This window comes from Myripristis murdjan, chromosome 6 (assembly GCF_902150065.1).
Source record: "Myripristis murdjan chromosome 6, fMyrMur1.1, whole genome shotgun sequence".
NCBI lineage: Eukaryota > Metazoa > Chordata > Actinopteri > Holocentriformes > Holocentridae > Myripristis > Myripristis murdjan.
Window position 1 is genome coordinate 17,965,138 of NC_043985.1, and position 24,981 is coordinate 17,990,118.

Below are 24,981 nucleotides of genomic sequence, written 5' to 3' on the forward strand. Positions count from 1 at the left end.
TAATTTCTTTAATACAAAAATCACTAGTAGCACAAAAATAAAAATGTTTTATTCCTAATATGTGTAAAAAAAAAAAAAAAAAAAACAAGACAAAAAACAAAGTAAGAAAAAATGCTGAACAACATACGTTATACCTCGCAAATACATTATCTAAATGGAAAATATGACACATACAGTAGCCCTTATTTGATTTGTTTAGTCTCACTGCATGATAATAAATTCCCTGAGAGATCCTTTTTTCACAAATGACATGGTGCTTTTAAATTATTTTAAGAAATGATATAGTGGAGAAGTGCAGAAGAGTTCAGCTGTGACATACAGTGGCTGAAATCTGTGAAATGCCACTTTATTGCATGTAATGATTTACATTTTATGTAGAGCTTTTATGACCTAATTTATTTCCAGTGCTTAAAAAATATAGCAAAAAAAGAAAAAGTGCATGTGGGGTGTGGACATGCTTCGTGTTGTTGTTGTTTGAACAGAGTGAAACGTTTTATCCACAGCTGCTCATTTCACTTGAAGGAAAAAAAAAAAACACTCTTGCAATGTGAAAACTGCAGCAGTAAATATTGAGATTCAACCGTTTTGATTCATTTTGCAGTTCTAATATACATCCATCACTTGGCTGGGTTGAGACAAACAAACCTGTACAAGATCTTTGGCTGATGACAGATAATACACCAGTCACATTAAAAATGATGACAGTGCCCTACCTCCACAAACTCTGTTTTTCATTCACACAATTCATCTTTTGCCAAGGATAAGGTCTCTCTTATTCATATGCCTACATTCAGGTCGACTGAATGTATTCATCCCTCTGCTGCTTGCATAAACAATATTTTATCTTTTCAGAATAAGAGATCTGATATTTTCCTTGGAGCTATCTTGGGAGGAAAATTGGAGGACGTGACGACATTGTACAAGGTATACAGTAACACTTTGATGAATGACACCCAAATCAATAATTCAAACAAGTCCAGAAGAACCAGGGCTTATTTCATTCCTGAACAAAAGAGAAGACAATAGCAAAGCTCCACGCAGTCAGGCCATTCAGAACACATGTATGAGCTACTAATTATATGGAAATATCTTGTCAATCAAAATGAAAGAAACATAAGCCTAGAATGTAGGCCCGTCTCTTTATGATGAAGTATATCCTGTATATTTGACACTAGATGCTGTGCAGTCCAACTAGTCCAAGGCTGACCAAACATTGGTTGTGATACAATCTAGCGAGAGTGGAAGTCCAACCTGGTGAAACGGGCCACAGTGATGAAAGCCATGACTCCGCCCAAACCGTAGCCAACCAGCAAGATGCTGTTGATGATAACGTCCGCTCGCAGCACGTAGGACTGCCAGGTCAGGAAGTAGACCGACAGCAGGACCGTTACCCCAGTCAGGAAGAGGTTAGCCACAACGTAGCCCTCCGTCTCCTTTAGGTTGCCCTTCATACCTGCACACACAAGAGATGGAGGCACGGGTGGAAGGCAGTGGATTTGAATACACTATTTGCTGGTGTTTTGTGAGTTTTTGTGGGTCAGGGGACAAATTATTTGAAGTTTAAGTGGAAAATTGGCTTTCACTCACCAAGACATAAAATCAACGTAACACAGAGCAACACAAGTAGTAACAACAGAACATCATCAGCTAATAAAAGACAAAGGATTATAAAATACCAAGATAATTAAAAGCAAATACTATAAAAACATCAGAACATAGAATACCACAGGGCAGATCTCGCAGGTTAGTTTTTGGAAATTATGCTGATGGTACAAGAATAAAAGATGTCTTTAAAACACTAAATGTTGACAAGACTTACATATCACTGTGGCATGACAGCTGTTATGAACATTAATGAATATTTATGACTGTTATCTTTAAGTGTCATTCATTGTTATGTCCTCTGCAGAGTTGGCACGTGTGTTTGTCATGACTACTTAATGTGAGTCAAGTCAATGCCAATACAAATTTTGAGGGGCAAGTGTCATGGTTATGACACTGTTATGCCAGGCTTATGAACATGGCTTTTATTATGCAATTTTATTGATTACTCACTATCCAAACTTTCAACACATTGGGAATCTCTATGCAAGTAAGCATTTCACCATCCACATGCCTTAACTGTAATGGTGATAACAGAGGCATAAAGGTTTAGATTGCAGGGGTAGGATGGGGTAGGATACTTGATAATCTAACTTTGGTAATCTAATAGCTATAATAAAGCATATATCTATATACAATAAAGATATATTTAACATTAACATTAACATTTTATGGTTGAACAGTTAACTTCTCAACACAATCTGAGCACCATCTCCTCAGCAGTGATACACAAACTCACATGCGGTACAAAGGTCTGTAAATAACTGGAGTCTGTTGGACAAACTGTTTAATGATAGCACTGTTTTTAAAGGATCAAGTGTCGTTTACTGCAATGTGTACTTTTCACATATGGGCCAACATATACACCAATATCAGTACGATATCTAGGTCAAACTGTAGTCTAAAAATGAGTGCTGGGCTCACCACAGAACAGCCGCAGTGTCTCCAAAGCAGCCATGATGAGCAGCAGCCCCACATCGCTGGCCAGCCTGTTGTCAGGGTAGCTCAGCACACGGCCTGACAGCACAGCAGTGGGAAAGGATTTGTCTCAGTTATGACAAATATAACTAATTCAAATGGAATTTATCCCAAGGAGACGGGAGTAATCCTGGGATTAGCCTACGCAAGACACTCAGCACTCACTCTTGTAGATGATCATGCTGAAAGTGGAGAGGAAATAGAAGACAAAGTAGAAAGCTGTCAAGTGCAGCAGCAACTGGAAGGGGACAGACGACAGCTGGATGTGGGGTTAAGGTGGCATCACTTATAACACTGCCAAGTAACCAAAAGAAACAACCGTTTAATTGTTCATGGGAAACCTTTAATTTGCCAGCAACAATTGAGCAACATGTTAACACTTGTACAGGTGAGTTAAAGGATACAACACTGGCAGACCTTCCTGGAAACAGAGACAGACAGTGAAAACAGGTGTTAGATTGTGACACCCTCACAAAGCTCCAAAAGCTACGACGCAACAGACGAAAATAACTCAGTGTCTGTTTAAATTATTAATTCATAAATTGCTCGTATTGATTTGAAATGAATATTAAAGCCAACACCGCAAATTTCAACGAGGAGCCACGAAAATCCGTGTCTATAGCAACGCGTCTACCAACCTGGTCTGGGCATCGCCATCTTGAGTTTTGCTCCAGGTTTTCCAGAGATGGGAAAAAAGGGAAGACGGTTCACTCGCGGGAAACTTCCGTCGGCATTTCTGGGAAAGGGACGGACGCTTCGGTAGCAGAACTTAATTGAATGAACTGCGGTTATTCCATCTACTAAAAAAAAAACTACATGAGGCTTATTTGTCTGGATAACACATTTGAAATAGCCTGATCAATAATGTTTATAACTCGGATAGGCATTTTGTAGATTGTTGAAAGCGATTTCAGTGCTTTCTTGGCTCGATTTGATGGTGTTTTGGTGCAAACTGTCTACTGTGTATGAAAGACATGGGTGTTCTTGGCATAGGCCAATAACAATGCGTGATGTGAATTTACCATTTCGGCTATTTTAAGTTTTATACTGTGAATTATATGAATACTAACGTTAACTTGTTGAAAATATCGCCTATCCTTCCTTTTGTGCCGAGTTACACCTCTTGCTCTAAGCTATATCCTCTTTGGTTTTCCTTTGCTCAAGCACTCAACAGTATCAATAAATATCTCCACCTACTGGCTGGAGTATGAACTATAACGTGTACACCAGTCAAATAACTTTGTATAGGGATGCTGCCAAGAAAAAGTTAAGTAAGATCATTGATGAGTGTAAAATAAAAAGTGTTTTTTTGTTTTTTGTTTTCTTTATGTTTTTTTGTTTGTTTGTTTTATAACAACCATGTGACTTTGCACATATTGCTTTGAGACTTGAGATTTCCTTTGCAGCCCAGAGTAAGAAGTCTGAAGCTGTCAAATGTAACTCTGTTGAGTTATTAAATGCATTTATAGTTATCGTGGTTATAGATTTTTTTTTATAGTGAGGTAATATATCCAGAGAGCCCCAAAACACATCTCTCCCCCTCTCTCTTTCTCACCGCTAAATGTACCAATCCTATATGAGATGAAAAAACACTAAATACCAAAATGAACTGTTTTAACATAGCCAGCTGTTTCATTGTCCCCTGCAGCCTCTATCTCTTTCTCTTTCTTGCTTGTCCTCTGAAACAATCTGCATAGTGTGGCTGGAAGAACAGAGGCGTTGTTTGGGTTGAATGGAGGAAAAGGAGGGGGGTGTGCAGAGAGAGATGCTCCAGCTGTGGAGGGACAAGACAACACAACAGCATCTCACATGCAGGGGGTGGAGGTGAGGGGGCAAGGCTGCGGGGGCTGCACACAGTGGCATTGTTATAAGGGGGGGCTGGGATGCAGCTGATAAGGTTGAGAGAAATGGATCATTCCCTCAAATCCTCCCTGTAGGGAAGCCTTGACACAAAACACTCGTATAACTGTATGTGTATTAAAACCCGAGGGATTCATCAAGACCACACAAAAGTCTTTTAAATTGCTTAAACATACAGACCCTCAGCATGCATTTGGCTGTGGAAGCCCATTTGGCAATATTTTGTCCCAATATAGAAAGACTACTAGGCTACTGTTGATTTGATATACTGTTCACAGATTACTGTGCATAGCGAGATAATGGTGTTACAAGTTAAAGAAGTCATTAGAATAGTCAGTGTTATATGATACGGTCTCTAATAAGGATAATCTCTAGTGAATTTTATTGCAGTGAGCATAAACTCTGTCTAATTTTGCCATTAGAAGACCCATTAGAAGACCTTTGAGAGCTCATAGGGGTCCCAGGACCTCACCTGAGAGCCACTGCTGTAAATCATAGGGGACGTAAAATTTTCTTACAGCTTTTTACATAGCTACATAACAGCATGCATCAGGCAGAAGAGTTTCAATGAATGGATTCGCCATCAGTTAAAGACATGGTGAAATTACATTAACAGAAAAGGAGGGATTGTAGTGTTATTTTAAAAGAATCTTCCTGGGCCTGGTATGCTGCCTTATTAGCCTGGTCGGTATTTTAATGTACTAATTAGACTATACAGGAAATCAGCCTGGTCATACTGATCCTATGTTTGTACAAAATACCACAAAGTAACTGTAAACATCAGAGAATCAAGACGCACAGGCACATTACAAGTCCTTATGGGGCTGTTACTGGGACTTTTTGTCCGGGACTGTCCCAGCAGACGGGCGCACATCTCTCACCTGTCCTGCCTCAGCTCCTCTCCTCCGACTCTCCGCTGCTCACATCCTGTCTGGGAGGGAGAGGCGAAGGAGGAAGAGAATCAGCTTGAGGGGCTCGGGAGTCAAGTTTAACCAACTTTTACGCACGCGTTTTTAAATTCTTTTTCCATCCTTTCAAACGTTTTTATTTTATTTTATTTTATATTATTTTTGTGCTTTTTGCAGAAGGGACTGGTTTTGCGGGACTAATTGAAAGATATTTTTTTGAAAAACATTTTGCTTTTTGGAAGTGAAGTGAATCAAGGTGCGCCTGAAGGTTACTTCTGTAACGAGTTTTTACACGGACATTGGTAACTTCTCTAATAATATTAATAACAGTAATAGAAACTTTGGGATAGCCTACATATAAAAGACCAGTTTTAAGATTAGGCTATATTCGGGGTATTGCCAAGTTGCCGAAAAGAAGAAAGAAGCGCTCCCTGAAGAGTTGGATTTGATTAAGCTAAAAACAGAAAGCACATCAATTATTATCTGGATTTCGTAATGTATATGTGAAAGTTTCCCCGATCCGAATTTATTTCGTTCGGACAAGGGGAGACGTTCATGGATTTTTTAAGTGGGACCCGCTAGGATGGACGTGGTAGATGAAACTGAAGCGTTACAGAGATTTTTTGAAGGTAAGAACGCGAAATGAATCATACCATTAAAGAAATATATGCAGTGTAATCGTGTTATTTGTTTAGGAAAAGCTCGTTTTCAAAGCCCGCTGTGTGCGCCTCACACCTCAGTATGGAGACCAAATTAAAAGCAGTGCGGGGCAATGCGTGATTTTCTGGTGCTTTACTCTGTAGGAGCTGTCCTCCAAAGAATTCGCTTTAACATCATTTCTCTGTCAATTCTTCCAGTTTTGTTACATGTTTTTGTTGGTGTTAAATGTTTGCCTCAGGAGGCCTGGGTTAAACTGCTGTGGTGCAACCAGGACAGGACAGGACAGGACAGGTGGCTGTGCGAACAGTCACATCGGAGCATTAACTCATTTAAATGTGTGGATGATTTCATGGCACTGCTTTATAAATAATATTGATGCGCACAGTCTCTGTTGTGGCAGTTAAGGGCCACCAGTTTCCGTTTTGCTTTCGGGCTTCAAAACCAAAATGGGAGATGGCAGCAAGGTTACCGAGTGCGGGGAGCAAAAGTGATGGTGATGGGTAGCAGATCGAGTAACGGGGAATCCTGAGTAAAAACGAGGTGGAGGGGGAGGAGATAGGAATTCAAGTCAAGATAAATGGTGTGTCTTGTAAGGGGTCCTATCGCTGTGGCACAATGTGTGCTAGAGAAAGACATGGGCAATTTGATATCAACCACTGATGTGGTGTTAAAAGGCTGGTGAACTATGAATTACATAGGGAATATAACAAAAGTATATTTTCAGAAAAGCATAATTTATGTTTTTTTTTCTCCCCAAGTAAAGACCCCATCCACATTCACCCTCTCCTAGTTTGGTACTTATTTGTATGCTCTGACTTATTTAAGATTTAGGGTTTAATTGTATTCCACATGTTTTTTAAAAAAAGAAGGTGGGTGAACTAAGTTTTTCTTTTGGTCGACTGTTCATATCACCTTTTTTTTTTTTTTTAATGAACTACAGTTGTTTGTGTTGACTTGGATGCAGATTTGGACTGAGCAGGCTCCATCATTATAGGTTTAATCAGTCAGAATTGAAGACTATTCATTACCTCATAAGTGATTCCACACTCTGGCTTGTTTCACATAGATTTGTCACATTTATTTAAAGGCTTAGTGTGCTCTGTGATTTACAGCGTGCCATAAAATTCACATCTTATTATTTGGTGTTTTTGGAGAAACCTGATGTCAAGTGTTGAGGAGAAGTCAAGTGCACATAAAAAAACATAAACTGTGGTTTATGTATAATAAATTATCACTCAAGAGACTTGAGAGCACTCTATTGCGGCGTTCACCGAGTGTTGACTTGAATATACACAGCAATCCACGACTGTCAAAGGTTCCCTGCCACTCTGACAGGAATTTAGTGTGTTTACATTCTTGGTTTGGGAGTGAGAGAGATGTTCTTACTTTGGCTTTATTTCAGCCACTCTGCTTGGACTAAGATGTCAGCTTGTCCATGAGGAGTATACACACGAGGTGCCCCTTAGATACTTCACTGTTGTGTTGCACTGGTGAGCTGTGGGGTTCGAGTCAGTGTTAATAGTGCAACTCCAAATGACTGATGTCACACAGCCAAAGTCGCTTATTCTGTCATTCAACCAAACTTCTTTTTTTTTATTATTATTATTCCCTTTAAACTGTTATCAGCAACACCGCAGTCATCAAACACTTGGTAACATGAATATGAATATGAATAAAGTGCTTCAGATAATTAACTTGAACTGGAACAATTAACTTGCTAAAGAGCTGGCATTTATATTTTGTGTAATTAGAACCATTCACTTGCCATGTTCACCTTGCATTTTACCTGGAAAACAGACGCACATACACAGACACACAAAAAGAGATACCCACCCACCCACACCCACACACACACACACACACACACACACACACACACACAGCACTGTAATGGATTTCTGTGTTGGTTAACTGTGTTTTAATAGGATTAGTGAAATATGTATATGTTCACCCTAATGCACAGTGTACATTCCTGGCATAGCCCTGGTGGCTGTTAAGACACAACGAGGTGAGACTGTGTTTCTCCTTGGTATTTCTCTTCCCTGGGCTCTCTCTCTCTTACTCCATTAGAATGACAGAGAGCAGACAGGGCGAGGAGGTGAGATAGTGCAGGCTCAGGGAGGGGTGAGACTGGCCTGCTGAGAGAAACACAGCAAACCCCCACCCCTCCACCCCCCCGCGCTCCCCTTCTCCACCCCCCCAAAAACTTGACCTCCTCCTCTCTGGCACACTTAAACACATTTAAACAGACGGTATCTCTCTCTCTCCCTCACACACACACACACACACACACACACACACACACACACACACACACACACACAGGCTCATGCATGGACACACCAAAGATAATGCCATTTATTGCTGTTGTTGCATTTAGTTGCTCCATGTACTGTGATCAAACACCTGAAAATATTAATTTGAAATTCTCAAGTATGATTTCTTGAAGACGATTGCTCTGAGTAATAATTTTGCCCTTTTAATAACTGTGGATCCAGCTTGAGTGAAGCCTTGAACCACAGGACGTTGGATTTATATGATCCAAAATATTAAAATGTATCTAAACTTTTTTAGATGGAAAATATAGCTGGCTGTTAACTGTACTTTACAGATTTTGATTTTGATCTTTCGATCTTTACTTCTTAATTGTTCACAGGTGGATTTTTATTCCAAATTGTCTTTAAAAGATTAATAGCTACTATAATCAGGTTATTGTTTTAAATTTTAAATTATGTCCCGCTGTACTCCCACAGCTGTGAATCACAGATAGGAAGCCAGTCTTCCATCTTGGAAAACCGGAGTGATGCAGACCGAAGTTCTGGCCGTGTCCTCTGATTTACAGCTTTGACTGTGAATTGCTGTTGCAGGAATGCATTGTTTCTGAGCAGCCAGGCTTACGATGCTTACAACTAGGTTATATTTTTCATCATCATGCCTCACCCCATCAGTGCCCACTGCCAACAGAGTAATCCTTGGCTGCTGAATTGTTGTTTGTGGTTTTAGCTGGACTCCAAAGGGCTGAGGGTCCACTCTTCAGTTTATGTTCACATTTGCACATAGCAACGTAAAAAGAGAGTGTAGTAAATCATCTAAATGAAACTTCTCCAATTACCATGTGTGTTCCAAGGCTATTTTTGTGGCAAACACAAAGAGTAAATTTGATGTGCAGTGTTGGATTGTTATTTGGTGTTTGTACTACAGCAGCTTAAAATTAAAGGTGCACTATGCAAATTGCAGTGGGTCGATATAAGTGAGGGCTGTTTAGACTCAGCTGACAAAAATCGTGAAATAAAGGACATAATTTGACGATCTGATGGTTTGACTCACGAATGATTTACATGCTGATTCCATATTATTGTCAGCTGAGTCACATAACTCACTTCTTGCAACTTTACATAGTACACCTCTAAGTTGTTGACAATGAGATCCTCCAATTTCTATTTTGTTTACAGTATTTTCATCATGTGCTCAAATCCAAATTGTGACCAGTACAAATTTCTCTCTCTCTCTCTCTCTCTCTCTCTCTCTCTCTCTTACTCTATCTCTCACTCTCTCTCTCTCTCTCTCTTGCTCGCCACTCTCTTTAATAGTCTTGCGTTCGTTCGGCCTCTCCCTCGACCTCGCGCTCTCAGCCTTTCGGTTTTCCAGCCTCGTTTCTCCTGTCTCGGCCCCAGCCTCGTCACTCTCATAATCTCCTGAGCCAGGTCTGCCGGTGCGACCAGTGCTTGTGTGCGACAAGGGCTGTGTGTGGTAGCCTGGTACAGCCCTTTCTCATGACTGGGGCATAATCCTCATTATAACACACTCCCAGCCTTTCTCACACACTCACACACATACACAATAGCCTATAATTTGCACATAGGCATGCACGCGCAGACGCACACACCAAAACACTTGTAACCCTGATCTGCATTTTCTCAGGTCTGCGGAGTTAAAGCCTTTCAGCCAGAGTAGAGAAACATGTGAAAATTAGAGAGGAATATTGTGCTTTTCATCTTCCGTTTCAGGTGCTCTCATCTCAAGGACATCAACATGCTTTGGCTACGCGCAGGTACTCTGCCCTGTTGTCTGCTCTGCTTCTGTCTGGATGTGATTTATTAGTCTGTAGTTGACAAGTGGCTTTCTATTAGCATTCAGCTCTAATATCTGTGTCATAGCTTTGCTCTTTGTCTTGATCATCCAGAGGACCTTCACTCCTCTCAGCTTGTTTGAACCGCCTTGATTGGAGCAGATCTTGAAAACAAATAGAAAGTGTAGATCTGTCAGAGCTGTTTCACTGATTGTAGGCTTGACGCATACAGGCAAAGTGTTTGTAGGTTACTGCTTCTGTCTGTATGTGCGCTTCTTTTTGTGCACAATTTACCACAATCCCTGTGCTAATCCCTCAGCTGTGCAGTATTTTCTAGAACAGCTGAAAGACTGCCTGCTTGTGCACCTCTGCCAACACTGGCATTATATTGAAATGATTAGAAAAAAAAAATCATCTTTTGTGTAAAGTGAGGACTTTCCAAGGTAATGTGACATACAGTAGTATTGGAAAAAAACAGATTAAAAAAAAAAAAAGAATTTGGTTAAATCCAGGGTTAGTAGAGACTGATGCCTAATATACAAATGTGCTACTGACACAGACGTTTTGGTCTATTATATAACATGTAAATGTATATGAATATCTGTGTTGATGTGTCCTGTCAAACTTTCATATTATTGATAGAGTATGTAAAGTGGACCGCAAACCCCTACAGACAGTGTATTTGTGTGTGTGTGCATGTGCGTGTGTACATGTGTGTGCCTGCATGTGTGTTGTGGGTGTGCATGCATGCTTTTGTATGTGTCTGCATTTATCACAGCCAAATGCATTCTGGGTTATCGTGTTTGATAATCAAATGGACTTTGTTCTGTCACACTAAGTGGCATAGAATGGCGCTGTGCGAGTGATTAATTATTAACATCCTTTCGCACACACACACACACACACACACACACACACACATACACACACACACACACACACATACCCACGTGTGCATGCATGTAAAAGTTTGTCTGCAGGCAGCATAAAAATAAGTATAAACTGGAAGCTGGTTTGGTTGTCAAAACTTCACTTCAGTTCAAACTTTATGTTCATCTATTAGTTTTCATGGTCTTGCTCACAGCAGCTTTAATATTTTTTCCTAAACAAACGAATAAAATGGGATTCTATGCGATTGTCAGGCAAGTGGAAAGAAAAGCAAAGGATGCGCATTCGATTGAATGATATAAGTCAAACCACATTTAATGGGTACTCACACACTCTTCCCTCTGTTTGTGTTCATTTTAGATTATTACCCCGCTGACAACTCAGGCATTGAAATGGTGGCATAACACACACACACGCGCGCACACACACACACACACGCACACACACACAATCAAACGCATACACATGCATATACGCGTGTGCGCACACACCCATACACTCACGCGCGTGCTTACTCACACACATATACACACACACGCACGCACACAGACAAACACACACTCCCCTCTCAGCCCCTAATCTCTCAAAAGGCCAGTCTGTATCGAAGTTGGACTGACAATCATCGCACTGTTCCTTGTCGAACACAGCTGGACAGAGAAAAACATAGAGGACAGGGAAATTTACACATCCCAATCCACAGCAAGTTAAACTCAACTTGATTTAGTGATTTAGAGGTTACAGTTCCTTAGTTTTTGTGTCTATCAGACTCCACAAAGCATAACAAAAACATTTCATAACAAAACTTTATCTTTCCTCAATGGTAACAGATTATTTCGCAAGAAAGAACGGAAAGTTGCAAAAGTGATGAAGTTGCTCCAAGCTCCACAAGAGAAGAAACAAACAATCATACTCTCACTCTCAGTCTTTATTCTCAGTCATTTCATCCGGAGAATCAAAATTATATTTTCTTATTCCACAACACTAGCTCTTTTTCTCGCCCCCCCCCTCGCCCCCTCTTCTCCTTCTCCCCTGCCCCCATCTATCTACGCTCCCCTCTCCCTCCATCTCTCTATTTTTCGTTATCAGTCCTGCCAGCCTGAATTTACTGCCCTTTTTTGGGTGGGGTGCACATCTGGATCTTATTTAAAGGAAACCATCCTACTCTTTTCCCTTTGGCACGCATTAAAAGACATTAAACATCTGTTTGCATCCAATGAACAAAGCCAGTGTTCATTGGATACATTTGGTACATTTTTACATTTTCAAAAACATATATTGGGATTTTTGGATTCCTTTGATGGAGATGGTCAGGTTGTTGACTTAATTGGTTGCTTTTTTTTTTTTTTTTTTTCCTCAGTCTTTAGACACTGGTTGATGTTCTTCCATGTGCTCTCAAACTGCCACTTGGAGGCTGACAGTAAAATCATGTTGATTAAAATGAAATTTAAATGGTACAGAATGAGATCAAAACACATTTCATTCATGTGAGGAAGTGGTCTGTTAGATTGTTTGTGGTGTGTTGTAGCAGTGTGTGGCGAGGGTGATGCCAGAGACATTGAAGTCCGATATCTCAACCGGGCTTTTGATGAAGAGGCCAGCGTTAATGGAAGACAAAGAGAGAGAAAAAGTGAATTTTCCCCAATGCTAACACAGAAATTCTTTGCATTCCCAAGTGAGTAGCTGCTTAATCTATCAGTGTGAGTGTGTCTATGTGTGTCTCTAAGTGTGTGTGTGTGTGTGTGTGAGAGAGAGAGAGAGCGAAAGGGTCGCCTGCCCACCCGCTGTATACCGATTCCTGACCCTCTGCATAACCCCCTCTGTCCTGCTCCCCCCTCTTCTCTCACACTCACTCTGCTTCCATCTGGGGCAATATGGATAATATCTAAAAAAAAAAAAAATGTCTCTTTCATTCATGTGGCATTCAAGTTGATTGTTCTGCCGTCAGTAGGAAAGGATGATTTTAAAAAGCGATTTACACTTTTAGAAATATATGCATATGTGCATGCTGTATGTGTCGGTGGTTTTGGAGATTAGGGGGGTCATGAGTTTGGGATTTGTGGAGCTTTGGCTGTCGAGGGGTGAAAATAGCCCGGAGGTTGAGCCAGGAGAGAATGGAGAAATCGTTAAAAAAATTATATAATGTAGCCTATCTTTATATGTATAAAAATGTGAAAGATGTGTCCCAAAATACGATGGACAACCTTAAAATTTGTGTTCATGTAAGATGTGAAACAGATTGAATACAGTAGGTATTCGTATACATTGGTAGTTTAGTAATTATGATACAATAACAAATGTTATTTATTTCTAAATGAGGCAACACAAGCAGAGGTACATGCAGGGGCGCCGTATATGGGGTAAAAGTTAAGAGAATTCCAAGGGCCCTTGCCTGACAAGGGCCCGAAAAAATAGGTAAAAACTAATATAAAATTATTAAACCATCATCGAGTAAATACATTTTTTTTTTTCATGGGGCCCAAAATTCCTGGCGGCGCCCTTGGGTACATGACAGTGAGAGTTAACTGGACAGCTTCCAGTGCCAAGATGCAGTGAATCATTGCTGTTAGGCCATGTTGTAATGTTGACTACTAACACATATTTAGACTGTTGGTCAAGGTTTCTGTTGAAATTCAAGGCAAAACCCCCAGAACTCCAGTCTGTTTCCAGTAACTTCAATCTGTAGATTCTCACTAAGCGAATCACAGTTCTCCTTCATGCATTACTTTATGTGTTCACTAAATAATACTTTATATTGGTACGAGTAAGTGAGTAGCATGAAATTTGCAGAAAAGCACAAGGATAATCCAAAAAACACAACTGTCCTCACTCTCTCTGCTTTTAGATACGTCTTCTGGTGTTACAACATAAGCCTGTGTTGAAACTGGAGCTGTTGTGGCAGTGTGTATAGCTGGTGAAAGATTCTTGTTGCTAATTCCCAGAGCTCTCCATCTCTCCTCCATCTTCCCGGCCCTCCCTTTATCACAGGTCATGATATTACCAGTTCTCTGGAGCCAGCCAACATCGACACCAGTATCCTGGAGGAGTACATCAGCAAGGAGGACGATAGCGCTGACATGTCAGTAGGGACACCACACCAACCAAATTATAACATCAAAACAGCATTCTGCAACCAAATCAGATCATGTCGTTACAAAGGAATTCATTTTTCTGATAAGGCTAACCCCCTCTCTCTTCCAGCTGTTTTTCAGAGGTCCACAGCACCCCAGGACCAAATTACTCATCTCCCCAGGCAGGAGTGTCCTCCTCTGGGGGGTTGGTGTGTGGTGTAAGCCCCCCCATCCCGCTGCGCCAAGGAGCCCCTCCGCCTGGGCCTCCTAACTGTCAGAACCCCTACCCCCCAGGCCCGTCGCTGGGCCTCCTCCGACACAACTACCCGTGCCTGGGACAGCAGCAACAGCAGCAGCAGCAGCAGCAGCAGGCTCACGTCAAGCCTGAGCACAGGGGCCACTACGCTCCAGGGTGAGCAGCCCAGACGTGGAGGGTTAGGAAAGCACGGCACATGAGCAATATCATCGAGCTGCAGAGGACCGCCTCCACTGACAGTTTTAGACCGACAGTTTTAGACCAATGCCTATTACATGGTTAGAGACAGGTACATTTTGGGCAGGGGTGTGCTCAGATCAAGGTTAATGTAAAAATCTAGGCCTGGTCTAAATAATTTACCTGATTTGTTTCAGAGCTATTTTCAACTCTAATAATGCTGACCAAAAACTGTCGTGGTTCTCTGCACTTGTATCTCCACAAGGAGGAAGATTTAACTTAAAGGCGAGGTGAAATCAAAAATGCCATTTTGAGGCCTTTTTTCATCACATCCCTCGTCATGCTGCCCATTTATTTAACGATACATGCCAAAAAAAAAAAACAAACAAACAACAAAAAAAACAATTTTCTTATATTCATACATCAAAGTACAATCATGTTTTCTTCCTGTCAAACAAAATAATACGACACGTGCTTATGTAGGCACGAACCAACAAATTTCATCCAATAATATCATCCACCTGTCAATCAAGCTTCTACTTTTAGTGGCACAGAGCTAAGATTTACTCAAACTTTTCAACGTTCAAATCAAAATCATCCATTACGTCCCACCTGTCTATTCTGATTCACTCTGAAATACATCATCATACAGAAGGTGGATATTCTCGAAATGCCATTCCATTTGGACTGTAATGAAATATATATTTTGATACTTAGAGATATTAGAGACAGTGTGATAAGGAAATCAGCACTGACAATTTCCATGTAAAGTGACGTCCATTTCAAACATGGAATGAGGCAAGAATCTTGGCGGATGACGCAGCAGTTATGTTTTTTTTTTTTTAATTTAATCATGCAGTGAAACACCGCACACACCCTACTACAGGCCCATTATGCAATCAACACTTGATTAAACTTTGTTTGTACAAATAAAGCATGAGCTAGTCAAGAGAGGGAGGGAGACAGATAACAGAGTAACAGAGACAGAGTCAAATTACATCCTGTAAAGAAAAAAAAATCCCAACACACACAATCTCTCTGAAAGAACTTGTACACTTAGTTCTGATCCTGTTGGATATTTTCTCTTTTGAATATAATGGCACTTTAGGAAACAAAAATAATGCACTACAGTATGTTGGGGTTATCGACTTCAGCGTGCTGCTGATTGAAAAAATTCTACAATGTGAAAATTTGCTGTTATTTTGTGAATGCAGCTTTTATTGCTTTCTGTTGTCTTAGGACACTTCCTGAGTCCCCCCCTGACTCCAGCTCAGAGCCGTACTCCCCTCAGCAGGTGAATGGTGAGTAACACATCGATTTGCTCTGCCTTGAGAAACAAACTGAGAGCGTGAGAGGTAAATGGTTTGGGGCAGCGCCTTCCATGGCATTCATATAGTCACTGAGTCAAAGAAAGTCACTGAGCTGTATGTGAGTCACAGCACATGGACAGGCACAAAGTCGGATGAAAATGTCTTGGATGAAAGATTCACAGATGGAGAGTCCTCACACAGGTAGGTACTGTAAGTGTGTCCTCCAATTTGTTCATCCCTCCAACCTGCTCTGTCTTCTCCTCTGCTTAAATCAATATCTGTTACTCATCACTGGAAAAAATGGAGTTAATGTGTAAACAAATCAATATTCTGAGACATTTATTACAGCGTGTGCCCATTATTCATTAATTTACCGTTTACTTGATGTGTCTTGGAAACCGGGTGTCAACAAATAAACTGAATCTGAGGTTTATAAGTTTCCTTTCCTATGCTTGCGCCGTAGACGGATCAGTGTGTCTTTGCTTGTTCCAACATTCCTACACGAGTTTAACAACAACAGCAGTCAAAGTCACTGTGTAGGTCTTGGCGCTCACACACCTGTGTTGGACTTACCCATTAGTGGCAAAGGTGTGGAATAGTGTTATCTTATGGGCATTACTCCAGCTCAAAACAATGGAAAACAGCTTTTGCCAAGGGTGGAGGAAAGTGGAATGTACTGCAATATGGCATGATGACAAGCAGCAGATCGATCTGGAGGAGTAAAAGGTGAATTCTGTGTGTCTGACCAGATGTTTTTTCGTGAGTAAAGTGAATATTAATCATTATTTGTGCATGATTCAGAGCTTGTAGAAGTACTGCTGCATTTGCCTTATCTTTTCCTCTAGATCCTCACATGATCAGGACCATGACACCAGAGAACATGTGTCACATGACTCCCCCGCCGCCCCTCCCGCCGCACGGACACTATCCCAGCATGCACCGGGACATGTACCTGAAGCCTGAACCCATGATATCGCAGTATCCCATCGGTCCAGCCACGAGCGGAAGTGGAGACATGCAGCAGACCCAGATGCTCCATCAGCTGCTGCAGCATCCTCAGGGCCAGGAGTGAGTGATCAAGATACAGGAGGGATAGAGGGAGGAGGGGAGGAGCAAAGGATGGGGATTTATAGGAGAGAGAGGGAAATATGGGAAATGAGGGAGTTATGAACTATTGTATTCAACTGTTGATTGTGTCTCTGTTTCCTCACACAGCGGCATCCCTGTTCACCAGGCCAAGAAGAGGAAGCACTCCGACTCTCCCAACAGTACCCTCAATTCCCAAATCCTCACAGGTATCATCAAACAAGAACCAGGTAGGCAGGCATCTTTCTTTTCTCATCTTTCCTCACCACTTCTCCCTCACTCTTACCTTCTGTCACCTACCCTTAAAGGAGAGGAAGTTTACCCAAAATACAAAAAAAAAAAAAAAAAATCCATTTTACCCCTTGTGCAATTTATCTATTCAGATATTTTCTATGTGATATGGCAAGGTTTCCGGTCTGCTGTGATCTCTGCTGTCTCCTCACTCTCCAGTACAGTGGAGCTTGATGGATATTTTTTTTATGGATCTCAAACTATTACAGATTTACACATCAAAAACAGCAACAGCTCTGTCCAGATACAATGACACGGAGATCTGACATAACCCATAGTCCTTAGTGGTGAAGGGTTTCACGGGGAATCATTGCCTGACAAAGAACACCAGCAAACTGTATCTATCCGCCTCTAATTTTTACTGGTTGGATGCAGATAGATACACTTTGCCAGTGCTTTATGGTTTCACTTTTAAGGGCTGTGGATTATGCCGCATGTAAATATTTAATAGCTTAAGTTGCACATAACAATGCTCATCCTGCCCCATTGTTTTGGGGTGCTGGGAGACGGGGGAGATTGCTGCAGACAAATGTTGCCAAACTGCACAGAAACTATGCGAGCGGATAGAGCGCACTAGAGGTAAGTGAGAAAACATCATGTTTGGTATTTTGGGTGAACTGTTCCTTTAAACTCACTTGACAAAAACTTTTGTGGAATGTAGTCATGGACATTCTTGTGAGTTCAGCCTAAAATGACACTGTACCTTAAATGTAAAATTTTTCAAACTATTGCAGGTTTGATGCAAGACTCAGACAACACCTACTTGGACCCTAACTACCAGTGTATTAAGTGGCAGCCTCACCAGCAGAATAAGTGGACACCACTGTATGACGCAAACTGCAAAGAACTGTGGGTGGAATTTAATTTTGGCGTAAAATTTTGAGATTTTTACTGTGGGGAAGAGCATAAGTACAGGAATTGAAAACTGTCCAAGGAGAGAAGGCCTCACAGAGTAAAACAGAGATAGCTATAATAGGGTAAATGGATAATTCAGCAAAATATACGGAGGGAGTGGCTAAGGGAATAGAGGGTTGTAGAGGTCTCCGAATTCCTCCGAGGTGAGCTATGCGGGGGAGTGAAGGAGTGCATGGTTTCAGTTTAGAGGGGGAACATGAGGAGGGGGTAAAGGGAGAAGCTAGTGAACACCTACTTGTGCTCATGTGATGCCAAAGTGGAAAGCAGTAGAGATAAGAAGCAGAGCTGAAGTGAACTCATAAGACAAATCTGAATAGTATGTTATCATCACCACCTGTTTCTTCATCACAGTTTATTGCTCATCACAGCTATTTATAGGGGAGAACAGTTTCACTGCGTTTAAATTTGCATCATCCATTTGTTGGGTCTTCATCCTGCAAGAGTAGTAAAGCAGCGGTACCCAAAGTGGGGCCTGGGATCCGTCACTGCCCCACGAGTGGGCCACAGGGGGGTCCAAACAAAAGGTTTTGATGCATTATAATTTAATTTAAAGTTAGCAGTGTACAAGAATGATACAGGAATGTCTGTTTTTATTGTGGGTTTCACTCTCCCCAGTAGTATCTATTAAAATTATACAGTTACGTCGCAAATCTTACACAACAACCAGAATATTCACACATGCTTTCCATCACGCAAAATCTGCGCCAATGTGGGGCTGTATCGCGGCCTTGATATGAAAAGGTCTAGGTGCCCCTGTAGTAGAGTGAGAGTCTCCCCCTTGTGATAAAAACAGTAAATCTCCACATTATAGAGTAGTGTGGCTTATTTACATTTTCCATTTATTTACAGGGGATTCACTAGCAATGCCCACACCCTAAACAAGAGGAGTGTAAACGATTTATTAGTCAGATAATTATTGGTTGTGTGGGGCTTGGACATGCCCTGTAGTTCGTCTGCTCACTGACTCCGCGTGGGGAAGCTTCCGTCGGGAATCCGTTGTAGTGCCTGGGTAGACCCTCCTTCAGACTCTAAGTGGGAAGAAGAGGAGGAAGGAGAGAGAAAGAGGAAGAAACAAGATAGAAACAAGGCAGGAGAGAAGGGGCTCTGAATATGAGAGCGAAAGAGGAGAAGAGGTTTGGGTGGGGATTTATAGGAGGTGATGTGGTGCTAGAAAGCTTCAGTAAGAGTGCAACATTTCCTCTTGTTGTTATTGATATGCCACAATGTCTTTCCCTGTCTTTAGGCCGATGCCCACGTACCGTGTTGATGCTGACAAAGGCTTCAACTTCTCCTTAGCCGATGATGCATTTGTCTGTCAAAAGAAGAACCACTTCCAGGTGACAGTGTACATTGGCATGTTGGGCGATCCCAAGTACATCAAGACGAGTGAAGGCCTACAGCCCATTGACTGCTTCTATCTCAAACTCAATGGAGTAAAGGTGAGGAAGGGGAGTGACCTTGTTATTGTTATCCTCATCTTAAACAGTGCATTTATATGGCACATAATATGTTACATTTTGCCCTATGAGCGCTGGGATAGGCTCCAGCACCCCCCCGTGACCCTAGTGAGGATAAGCGGTTTAGAAGATGAATGAATGAATGAATGAATAATATGTTACATTTGCTTTGCTTTCCAGCTGGAGGCCATGAACCAGTCCATCAATGTGGAGCAATCCCAGTCTGACCGCAGCAAGAGACCCTTCAAACCAGTTCTGTGAGTCTGCATTCTTCCGCTCAGCCAAATGTTGTATAAAATCTGTAGCAGGAGTGTCATGTATTATCTTCGGTTATGTTTTTTTCTCAGGGTTACCCTGCCCCCTGAGCAGGTCACCAAAGTCACAGTGGGACGGCTCCACTTTAGCGAGACCACGGCAAATAACATGAGGAAGAAGGGCAAACCCAACCCTGACCAGAGGTAAACCGCATACTGTCCACATGTATAACAATGTCTACATGTTTAACACTGTATGGTCACATCCCAAACCCCAGTCATCACCCACACTCTTGTTTGTCCTCCCAGGTATTTCATGCTGGTGGTGGCACTGCAGGCTCAGTCCCACAGTCAGAGCTACACTGTGGCCGCTCAGGTGTCTGAGAGGATCATCGTCAGGGTAACATCTGTCAGTCTGGCCGTATCCGTCTGCCTCCTCCACCAGTCATACCCCTTGTGAATGTGACACCTTTCTCATGGTCTACTGTGTGCAGCTTCCTGGAGCCACCGGCAGCTAAAAGCCACCCTCTTTACATCATCCCTCCCTCCTCATCACTTTCTGTCTTTCCATTACATTACATTTTTAACATACATTTTTACATCACATTACATTTTTTTTTTTGGCTGTGATCCCCAACATCAAACACATATACGCCAAAAAAGTTTTAAGTATAACTTAAAATTGCACTATGTAAAATTGCAGAGGAGACATTTAGACTCAGCTGCCAAAAAATATGGAAAACGTGTATAATTTGTGTCTGCATGGCTCTCATCGTTGGCCTGCTTCACTGATAAATGACTTGCTTATTCTACATTTTTCATCAGTCAGCAGGGCCATGCGGTCCAAAGGGCAGGTTAGGCAAATGCTATAGGTGTCATCATGCCAGAGGGCACCAGGGAGTGAGACCTGTCGTCTTTTGCATTGTCAGTAAATATGTTGCCTAGGGCGCCAAATTGGTCAGGCACAATCCTGTCAGTCAGTGTCCTCAGTGAAATTGACCCTTGCAATTTTGGATAATGCACCTTTAAGTTGCTGATGTGTGAACTCGCTGCTTGTACTTAAAACAAAGTGAATTGTACACACCACAATTATATTAGTCCTGTTTACATGATTGCTAATTGCACAATCAGTAAGCTTAAGAGGTATTAGGAAAGCTAAGGAATCATTCCCTTGTAATTAGCTACAAAGCTTACTGGAAGCCTATGCAAACCATTGCATAATAGCTTATTCAGTGATTTCAGACAATTGCTTACCAGCTATAAGGTCTAATAATGTAAAGCCAACCCTTTATAGTTTAAGCTGGTCTTGAAAAATTGCAGTGATTTGGATCTTTTGCAGCATAGCGTATCTAATATCTGAATATGTGTGTGTGTGTCTGTGCACTTTCTCCCCTGTCCTGCTGTTACAGGCGTCAAACCCGGGCCAGTTTGAGAGTGACAGTGAGGTGCTGTGGCAGCGCGGCCAACTGCCAGACTCAGTCTACCACCACGGGAGAGTCGGCATCAATACTGACCGGCCTGATGAGGCCCTGGTTGTCCATGGCAACCTCAAGGTCATGGGCTCCCTAGTGCACCCGTCTGACATCAGGGCCAAGGAGAATGTCCAGGAGGTCAGAATGGGACTCAGTGTGTATGTTGTTATGTGTGTCAGTCAGCATGATTCATAAATCATCCAGAGGCATAACTTCTTGACTATGCAGCAAAAGTTAAGTTTATCCATTGTCCACATGTGTAACCTGAGTGCCCATAGTCATATCTTCCACATCTGCATGTGTCACTGCCATTCTGTCTGTGTGTAGGTGGACACCACAGACAATTTGAAACGGATCTCTCAGATGAGGCTGGTCCATTATCATTACAAGCCAGAGTTTGCTGCGACTGTGGGCATAGAGAACACCGCAGAGACTGGTAACATATTGCACAATTTCATGCATAACTGTTCTTGAATAAAGTGTTGGCTTCCATCATCTCATTCATCCATGATAAAAAAAAAAGTATATATCACATCAGCATCTTGATGTCCTCATTTGAAATGTCATTACACATGTGCATTGTTGTTGTTATGTAAATGTTTTCTGTATGTATGCTTGCCCTCTTGTTGATTTTTTTCACTTCAGCACTTCATATATTCCCTCCTCCGTGTGTAGGAGTGATCGCACAAGAGGTTCAGCAGATCTTGCCTGAGGCAGTGAAGGATGGAGGCGATGTGGTGTGTGCCAATGGAGAGACCATTCCCAACCTGTTGGTGGTCAACAAGGTAACGTGCACACAAACACACTCGCCCACACAGACACCTTTGGTTCCATACACACTGACTCACTGGCAGCTCTGACTCCCTTTCTAAGGACCGTATCTTCATGGAGAACGTGGGAGCGGTGAAAGAGCTGTGCAAGCTCACAGACAACCTGGAGACTCGCATCGACGAGTTGGAGCGCTGGAGCCGCAAGCTGGCTAAGCTCCGTCGTCTTGACAGCATGAAGAGCACCGTGAGCGGGGGCACTGTCAGGTGAGAGGAACGGACAGTAACAAACACATCTGTATGGACACTACACATTGACAGGGAGAACCTTGCGTGAATAGCTTTCCCACCTTTTTAAATAAATAAAAATACTATTATTATTTATTGGTATTCAATTATTTATTATTAGTAGTAGCAGAAGTAGTAGCAATAGTAGTAGTCGCAGTAGTAGTAGTAGTAGTAGTATCTTTTTGAGGCCTGTTTTATTATTATTGTTATTATTTTTTGTTTGTTTCCAAGTATTATTTAGAATAGAAGAATATTAATGAATTAATGAATTGCATTGTTCTCACCCCTATAGCCAATCAGGGAGTTATTTCAGCAGGACAGGAAGTGGCCCACTCAAGAAGAAGGCAGTCAAACCTGGAAGCAAGGTGATATGGCGATGCAGGTGTACTGAAGAACTGTGTTACTAGTTGATAATGAACTATGAGTGTAGCTGTTGTTTAATCTCTGTGTGTGGTAATATTGCAGAGCTCGCCTCCAGATCAAGGATGCATCAGCCAGAGGTTCATGCAGGGGACGATCCTGGCACTTGTTGTGGTCATGGCCTTCAGGTCAGACTGGGGGAAATTTATCAGATGGAGAGGGGAGGGGAAAAACAGGCTTCTTCTGTGCACCATATAACATGATGATATTTTTATTAGCGAGATGTGTAATGGATCTTCATTTTTCCCCCCCAGTGTCATTTCCATGTCCATTCTTTATGTGCTGACTCTTCACCATAGAGGAGATGTCACTGAGAAAGATGGGTATGTCTTTTTCAGGAATACAAATGTCTAGCCTCAGTAGTACAACAAATCAATTTCCCACTTCTCTCTTTTACTATCCAATTTATCATCATCTGTTCACACTTTTTGTAGCTATGTTTCCTCCTGTGTTCTCTACATCTCTTGGATGCCCATCTTCACTGCCACTGTCACTTTCTGTCCACCCGTCTGCCCATGGTATGACCTCAGGATCAGTCTTTCTTGCTTTAGTTTCTGTCTTTGATTTTCTGAGTCACTCTGTCTGTATCTTATCTTTGATTGCTCAGTTGGGTGTTTCTTTTACTCTGCCTGAAAGGAGGTCATGAGTCAGAGGTTTTAAATTCATCATTATTTTTATTGTAGTACCCCATTCACCTCTTTATACTATGTCATGTGAATGGCACAGGTCCAGAGCTGCATTGGGATCCTCACGTAAAAGTTCGTACACTCCACAGTCCACCACCTCTGCACCAGGTGAGAGGAGATCTTTACTGTTCAGTGGTTTTGAAAATATCAGTGGTTGATCAGCTTACTTGCAACACTTATTTTATTTTATTTCATTTTATTTCATTAGTTTTATATCTCAGGGGCTCTCAGTGCACATTAATAAACACTTTTATAAATATGCCAGAATCAGCCAGAAGGCTAGTTTTCATCTGAAGTCCCTGTCCAGGCGTAAAAATCACAACCTAAAACCAAGAAACAATTTAAACTATGTTCAAACAATGACATCAGTAGTGAAAGGTATGTAAATTACAGTGAAATCAGAAATGCATACAAGGGCAAAAACAGATACAAGCAATAGTAAAAACAAGGCAGTTTGCAATATAACAAGGCAAAGACTGTAGAACAGTAAGAAAACTAGTAACAAAACACCAAAGCAAAAACAGACATGACCAGCTAGAATAAGCAAGGACAGTAAATATGTGTTGTGTTGTGATGTACCTAGATCTGGTCCCATGTTTTTTTTTTTTTTTTTTAATCTTGCAGCTTGCTGTTCAACCACAGCTACAAGCAACCAATCAACCATAGTTGTGTCACTGAATAACAACCAATCCACAGGAGGTAAGACGGCCACCCTTTGCATATTTAGCCAGCATAAATGTTTATCTCACCTTATTATGTTTTCATGTACAATACATGTTAACTCTCTTCCTTCTGTAGATGTAAGCAGCCTGGTCCCCACGCCTGTCACTATTAATAAGAAAGCCAAGTCGAGACCAATGGACAAAGATGGACGAAATAAAAACCGCCTGAGTCACACCTCAGCACCCCTGTACTTTGCCAAATCCAAACGGCCTCCTGCAGACCAGGATGGGGTTGGAGCCACCAACCGTCTGCCTGGGGGGCAGCAGTCACTGCCACGCAGACAGCGCAGCACACACACACAGGGTACACCCACAAACACACCACTGTACACAGCACTGTCTTTACATGCAGCAAACACAGTAAAGCTATTTCTTTGACTACAGTGTGTCTGCACATGGCTGAATGTTGTGGTTATTGTTATTGTTCTTGCTTTGTTAGCCCCCTCTCTGACTGCTCTACATATTGTGGAAACGGACCAACAGATCACAGCACAAAGATGTCAAACACCTGAGAGCTGCAGGTATGTGTGTTCTTGAACACTGCTCTGTGCGAAGACCTGACGTGACATTGTGCACCATTTTATATGATGAGAGTTTGAAGTCGGGGGCTTGTGTGCTGACACTGTGTTTTCCCGATGTTGACTGTAGTTATACAGTCTCACTCCATGGGAACAGGAACTCCTCCATCTCACAAATCACTTTGCACATGACGTGAGTACACAGAGAGTGCGCTATCTACGTAACTGAACTCCTGTAACCACAAACCAAAAGTTCAACATCTCTATCTACATACAACAATCAAAAGGTCGGCTTTTTTCCCACTGAGAAATAAAGTGGATTTAATACC

The 24,981-nt window shown here is 41.8% G+C and overlaps 2 protein-coding genes across 7 annotated transcripts in view; one reads left to right on the forward strand and one right to left on the reverse strand.

Moving 5' to 3' along the window:
* Window positions 1–3,267, reverse strand: LOC115360628 (transmembrane protein 80-like). The gene is made up of 5 exons (XM_030053649.1): window positions 3,219–3,267; window positions 2,985–3,001; window positions 2,746–2,839; window positions 2,527–2,619; window positions 1–1,453 (listed from the first exon to the last, which is right to left on the reverse strand). Exons 1-5 carry the CDS (start codon window positions 3,235–3,237, stop codon window positions 1,230–1,232), a joined length of 447 nt encoding a protein of 148 aa, XP_029909509.1. The 5' UTR covers window positions 3,238–3,267; the 3' UTR covers window positions 1–1,229.
* Window positions 2,885–24,981, forward strand: part of myrf (myelin regulatory factor) — a 25,238-nt gene continuing 3,141 nt past the window's right edge. The window contains exons 1-25 of one of the 6 annotated variants that reach the window (XM_030053647.1): window positions 2,885–2,968; window positions 10,016–10,059; window positions 13,951–14,041; window positions 14,164–14,445; window positions 15,706–15,767; window positions 16,622–16,844; window positions 16,992–17,092; window positions 17,888–18,002; window positions 19,312–19,507; window positions 19,706–19,782; window positions 19,873–19,983; window positions 20,089–20,188; window positions 21,189–21,389; window positions 21,579–21,687; window positions 21,927–22,036; window positions 22,125–22,285; window positions 22,599–22,671; window positions 22,772–22,854; window positions 22,981–23,049; window positions 23,161–23,244; window positions 23,453–23,520; window positions 24,037–24,111; window positions 24,211–24,438; window positions 24,574–24,655; window positions 24,783–24,845. In XM_030053647.1, coding sequence (XP_029909507.1) covers window positions 10,041–10,059; window positions 13,951–14,041; window positions 14,164–14,445; window positions 15,706–15,767; window positions 16,622–16,844; window positions 16,992–17,092; window positions 17,888–18,002; window positions 19,312–19,507; window positions 19,706–19,782; window positions 19,873–19,983; window positions 20,089–20,188; window positions 21,189–21,389; window positions 21,579–21,687; window positions 21,927–22,036; window positions 22,125–22,285; window positions 22,599–22,671; window positions 22,772–22,854; window positions 22,981–23,049; window positions 23,161–23,244; window positions 23,453–23,520; window positions 24,037–24,111; window positions 24,211–24,438; window positions 24,574–24,655; window positions 24,783–24,845 — 2,783 coding nt within the window. In that variant the 5' untranslated portion in view covers window positions 2,885–2,968; window positions 10,016–10,040. Of the gene's footprint in view, window positions 2,969–5,331; window positions 5,978–9,891; window positions 10,060–13,950; window positions 14,042–14,163; window positions 14,446–15,705; window positions 15,768–16,621; window positions 16,845–16,991; window positions 17,093–17,887; window positions 18,003–19,311; window positions 19,508–19,705; window positions 19,783–19,872; window positions 19,984–20,088; window positions 20,189–21,188; window positions 21,390–21,578; window positions 21,688–21,926; window positions 22,037–22,124; window positions 22,286–22,598; window positions 22,672–22,771; window positions 22,855–22,980; window positions 23,050–23,160; window positions 23,245–23,452; window positions 23,521–24,036; window positions 24,112–24,210; window positions 24,439–24,573; window positions 24,656–24,782; window positions 24,846–24,981 lie in introns of those variants that run through there. The other 5 variants (XM_030053643.1, XM_030053644.1, XM_030053645.1 and 2 more) reach the window with 5 other exon arrangements.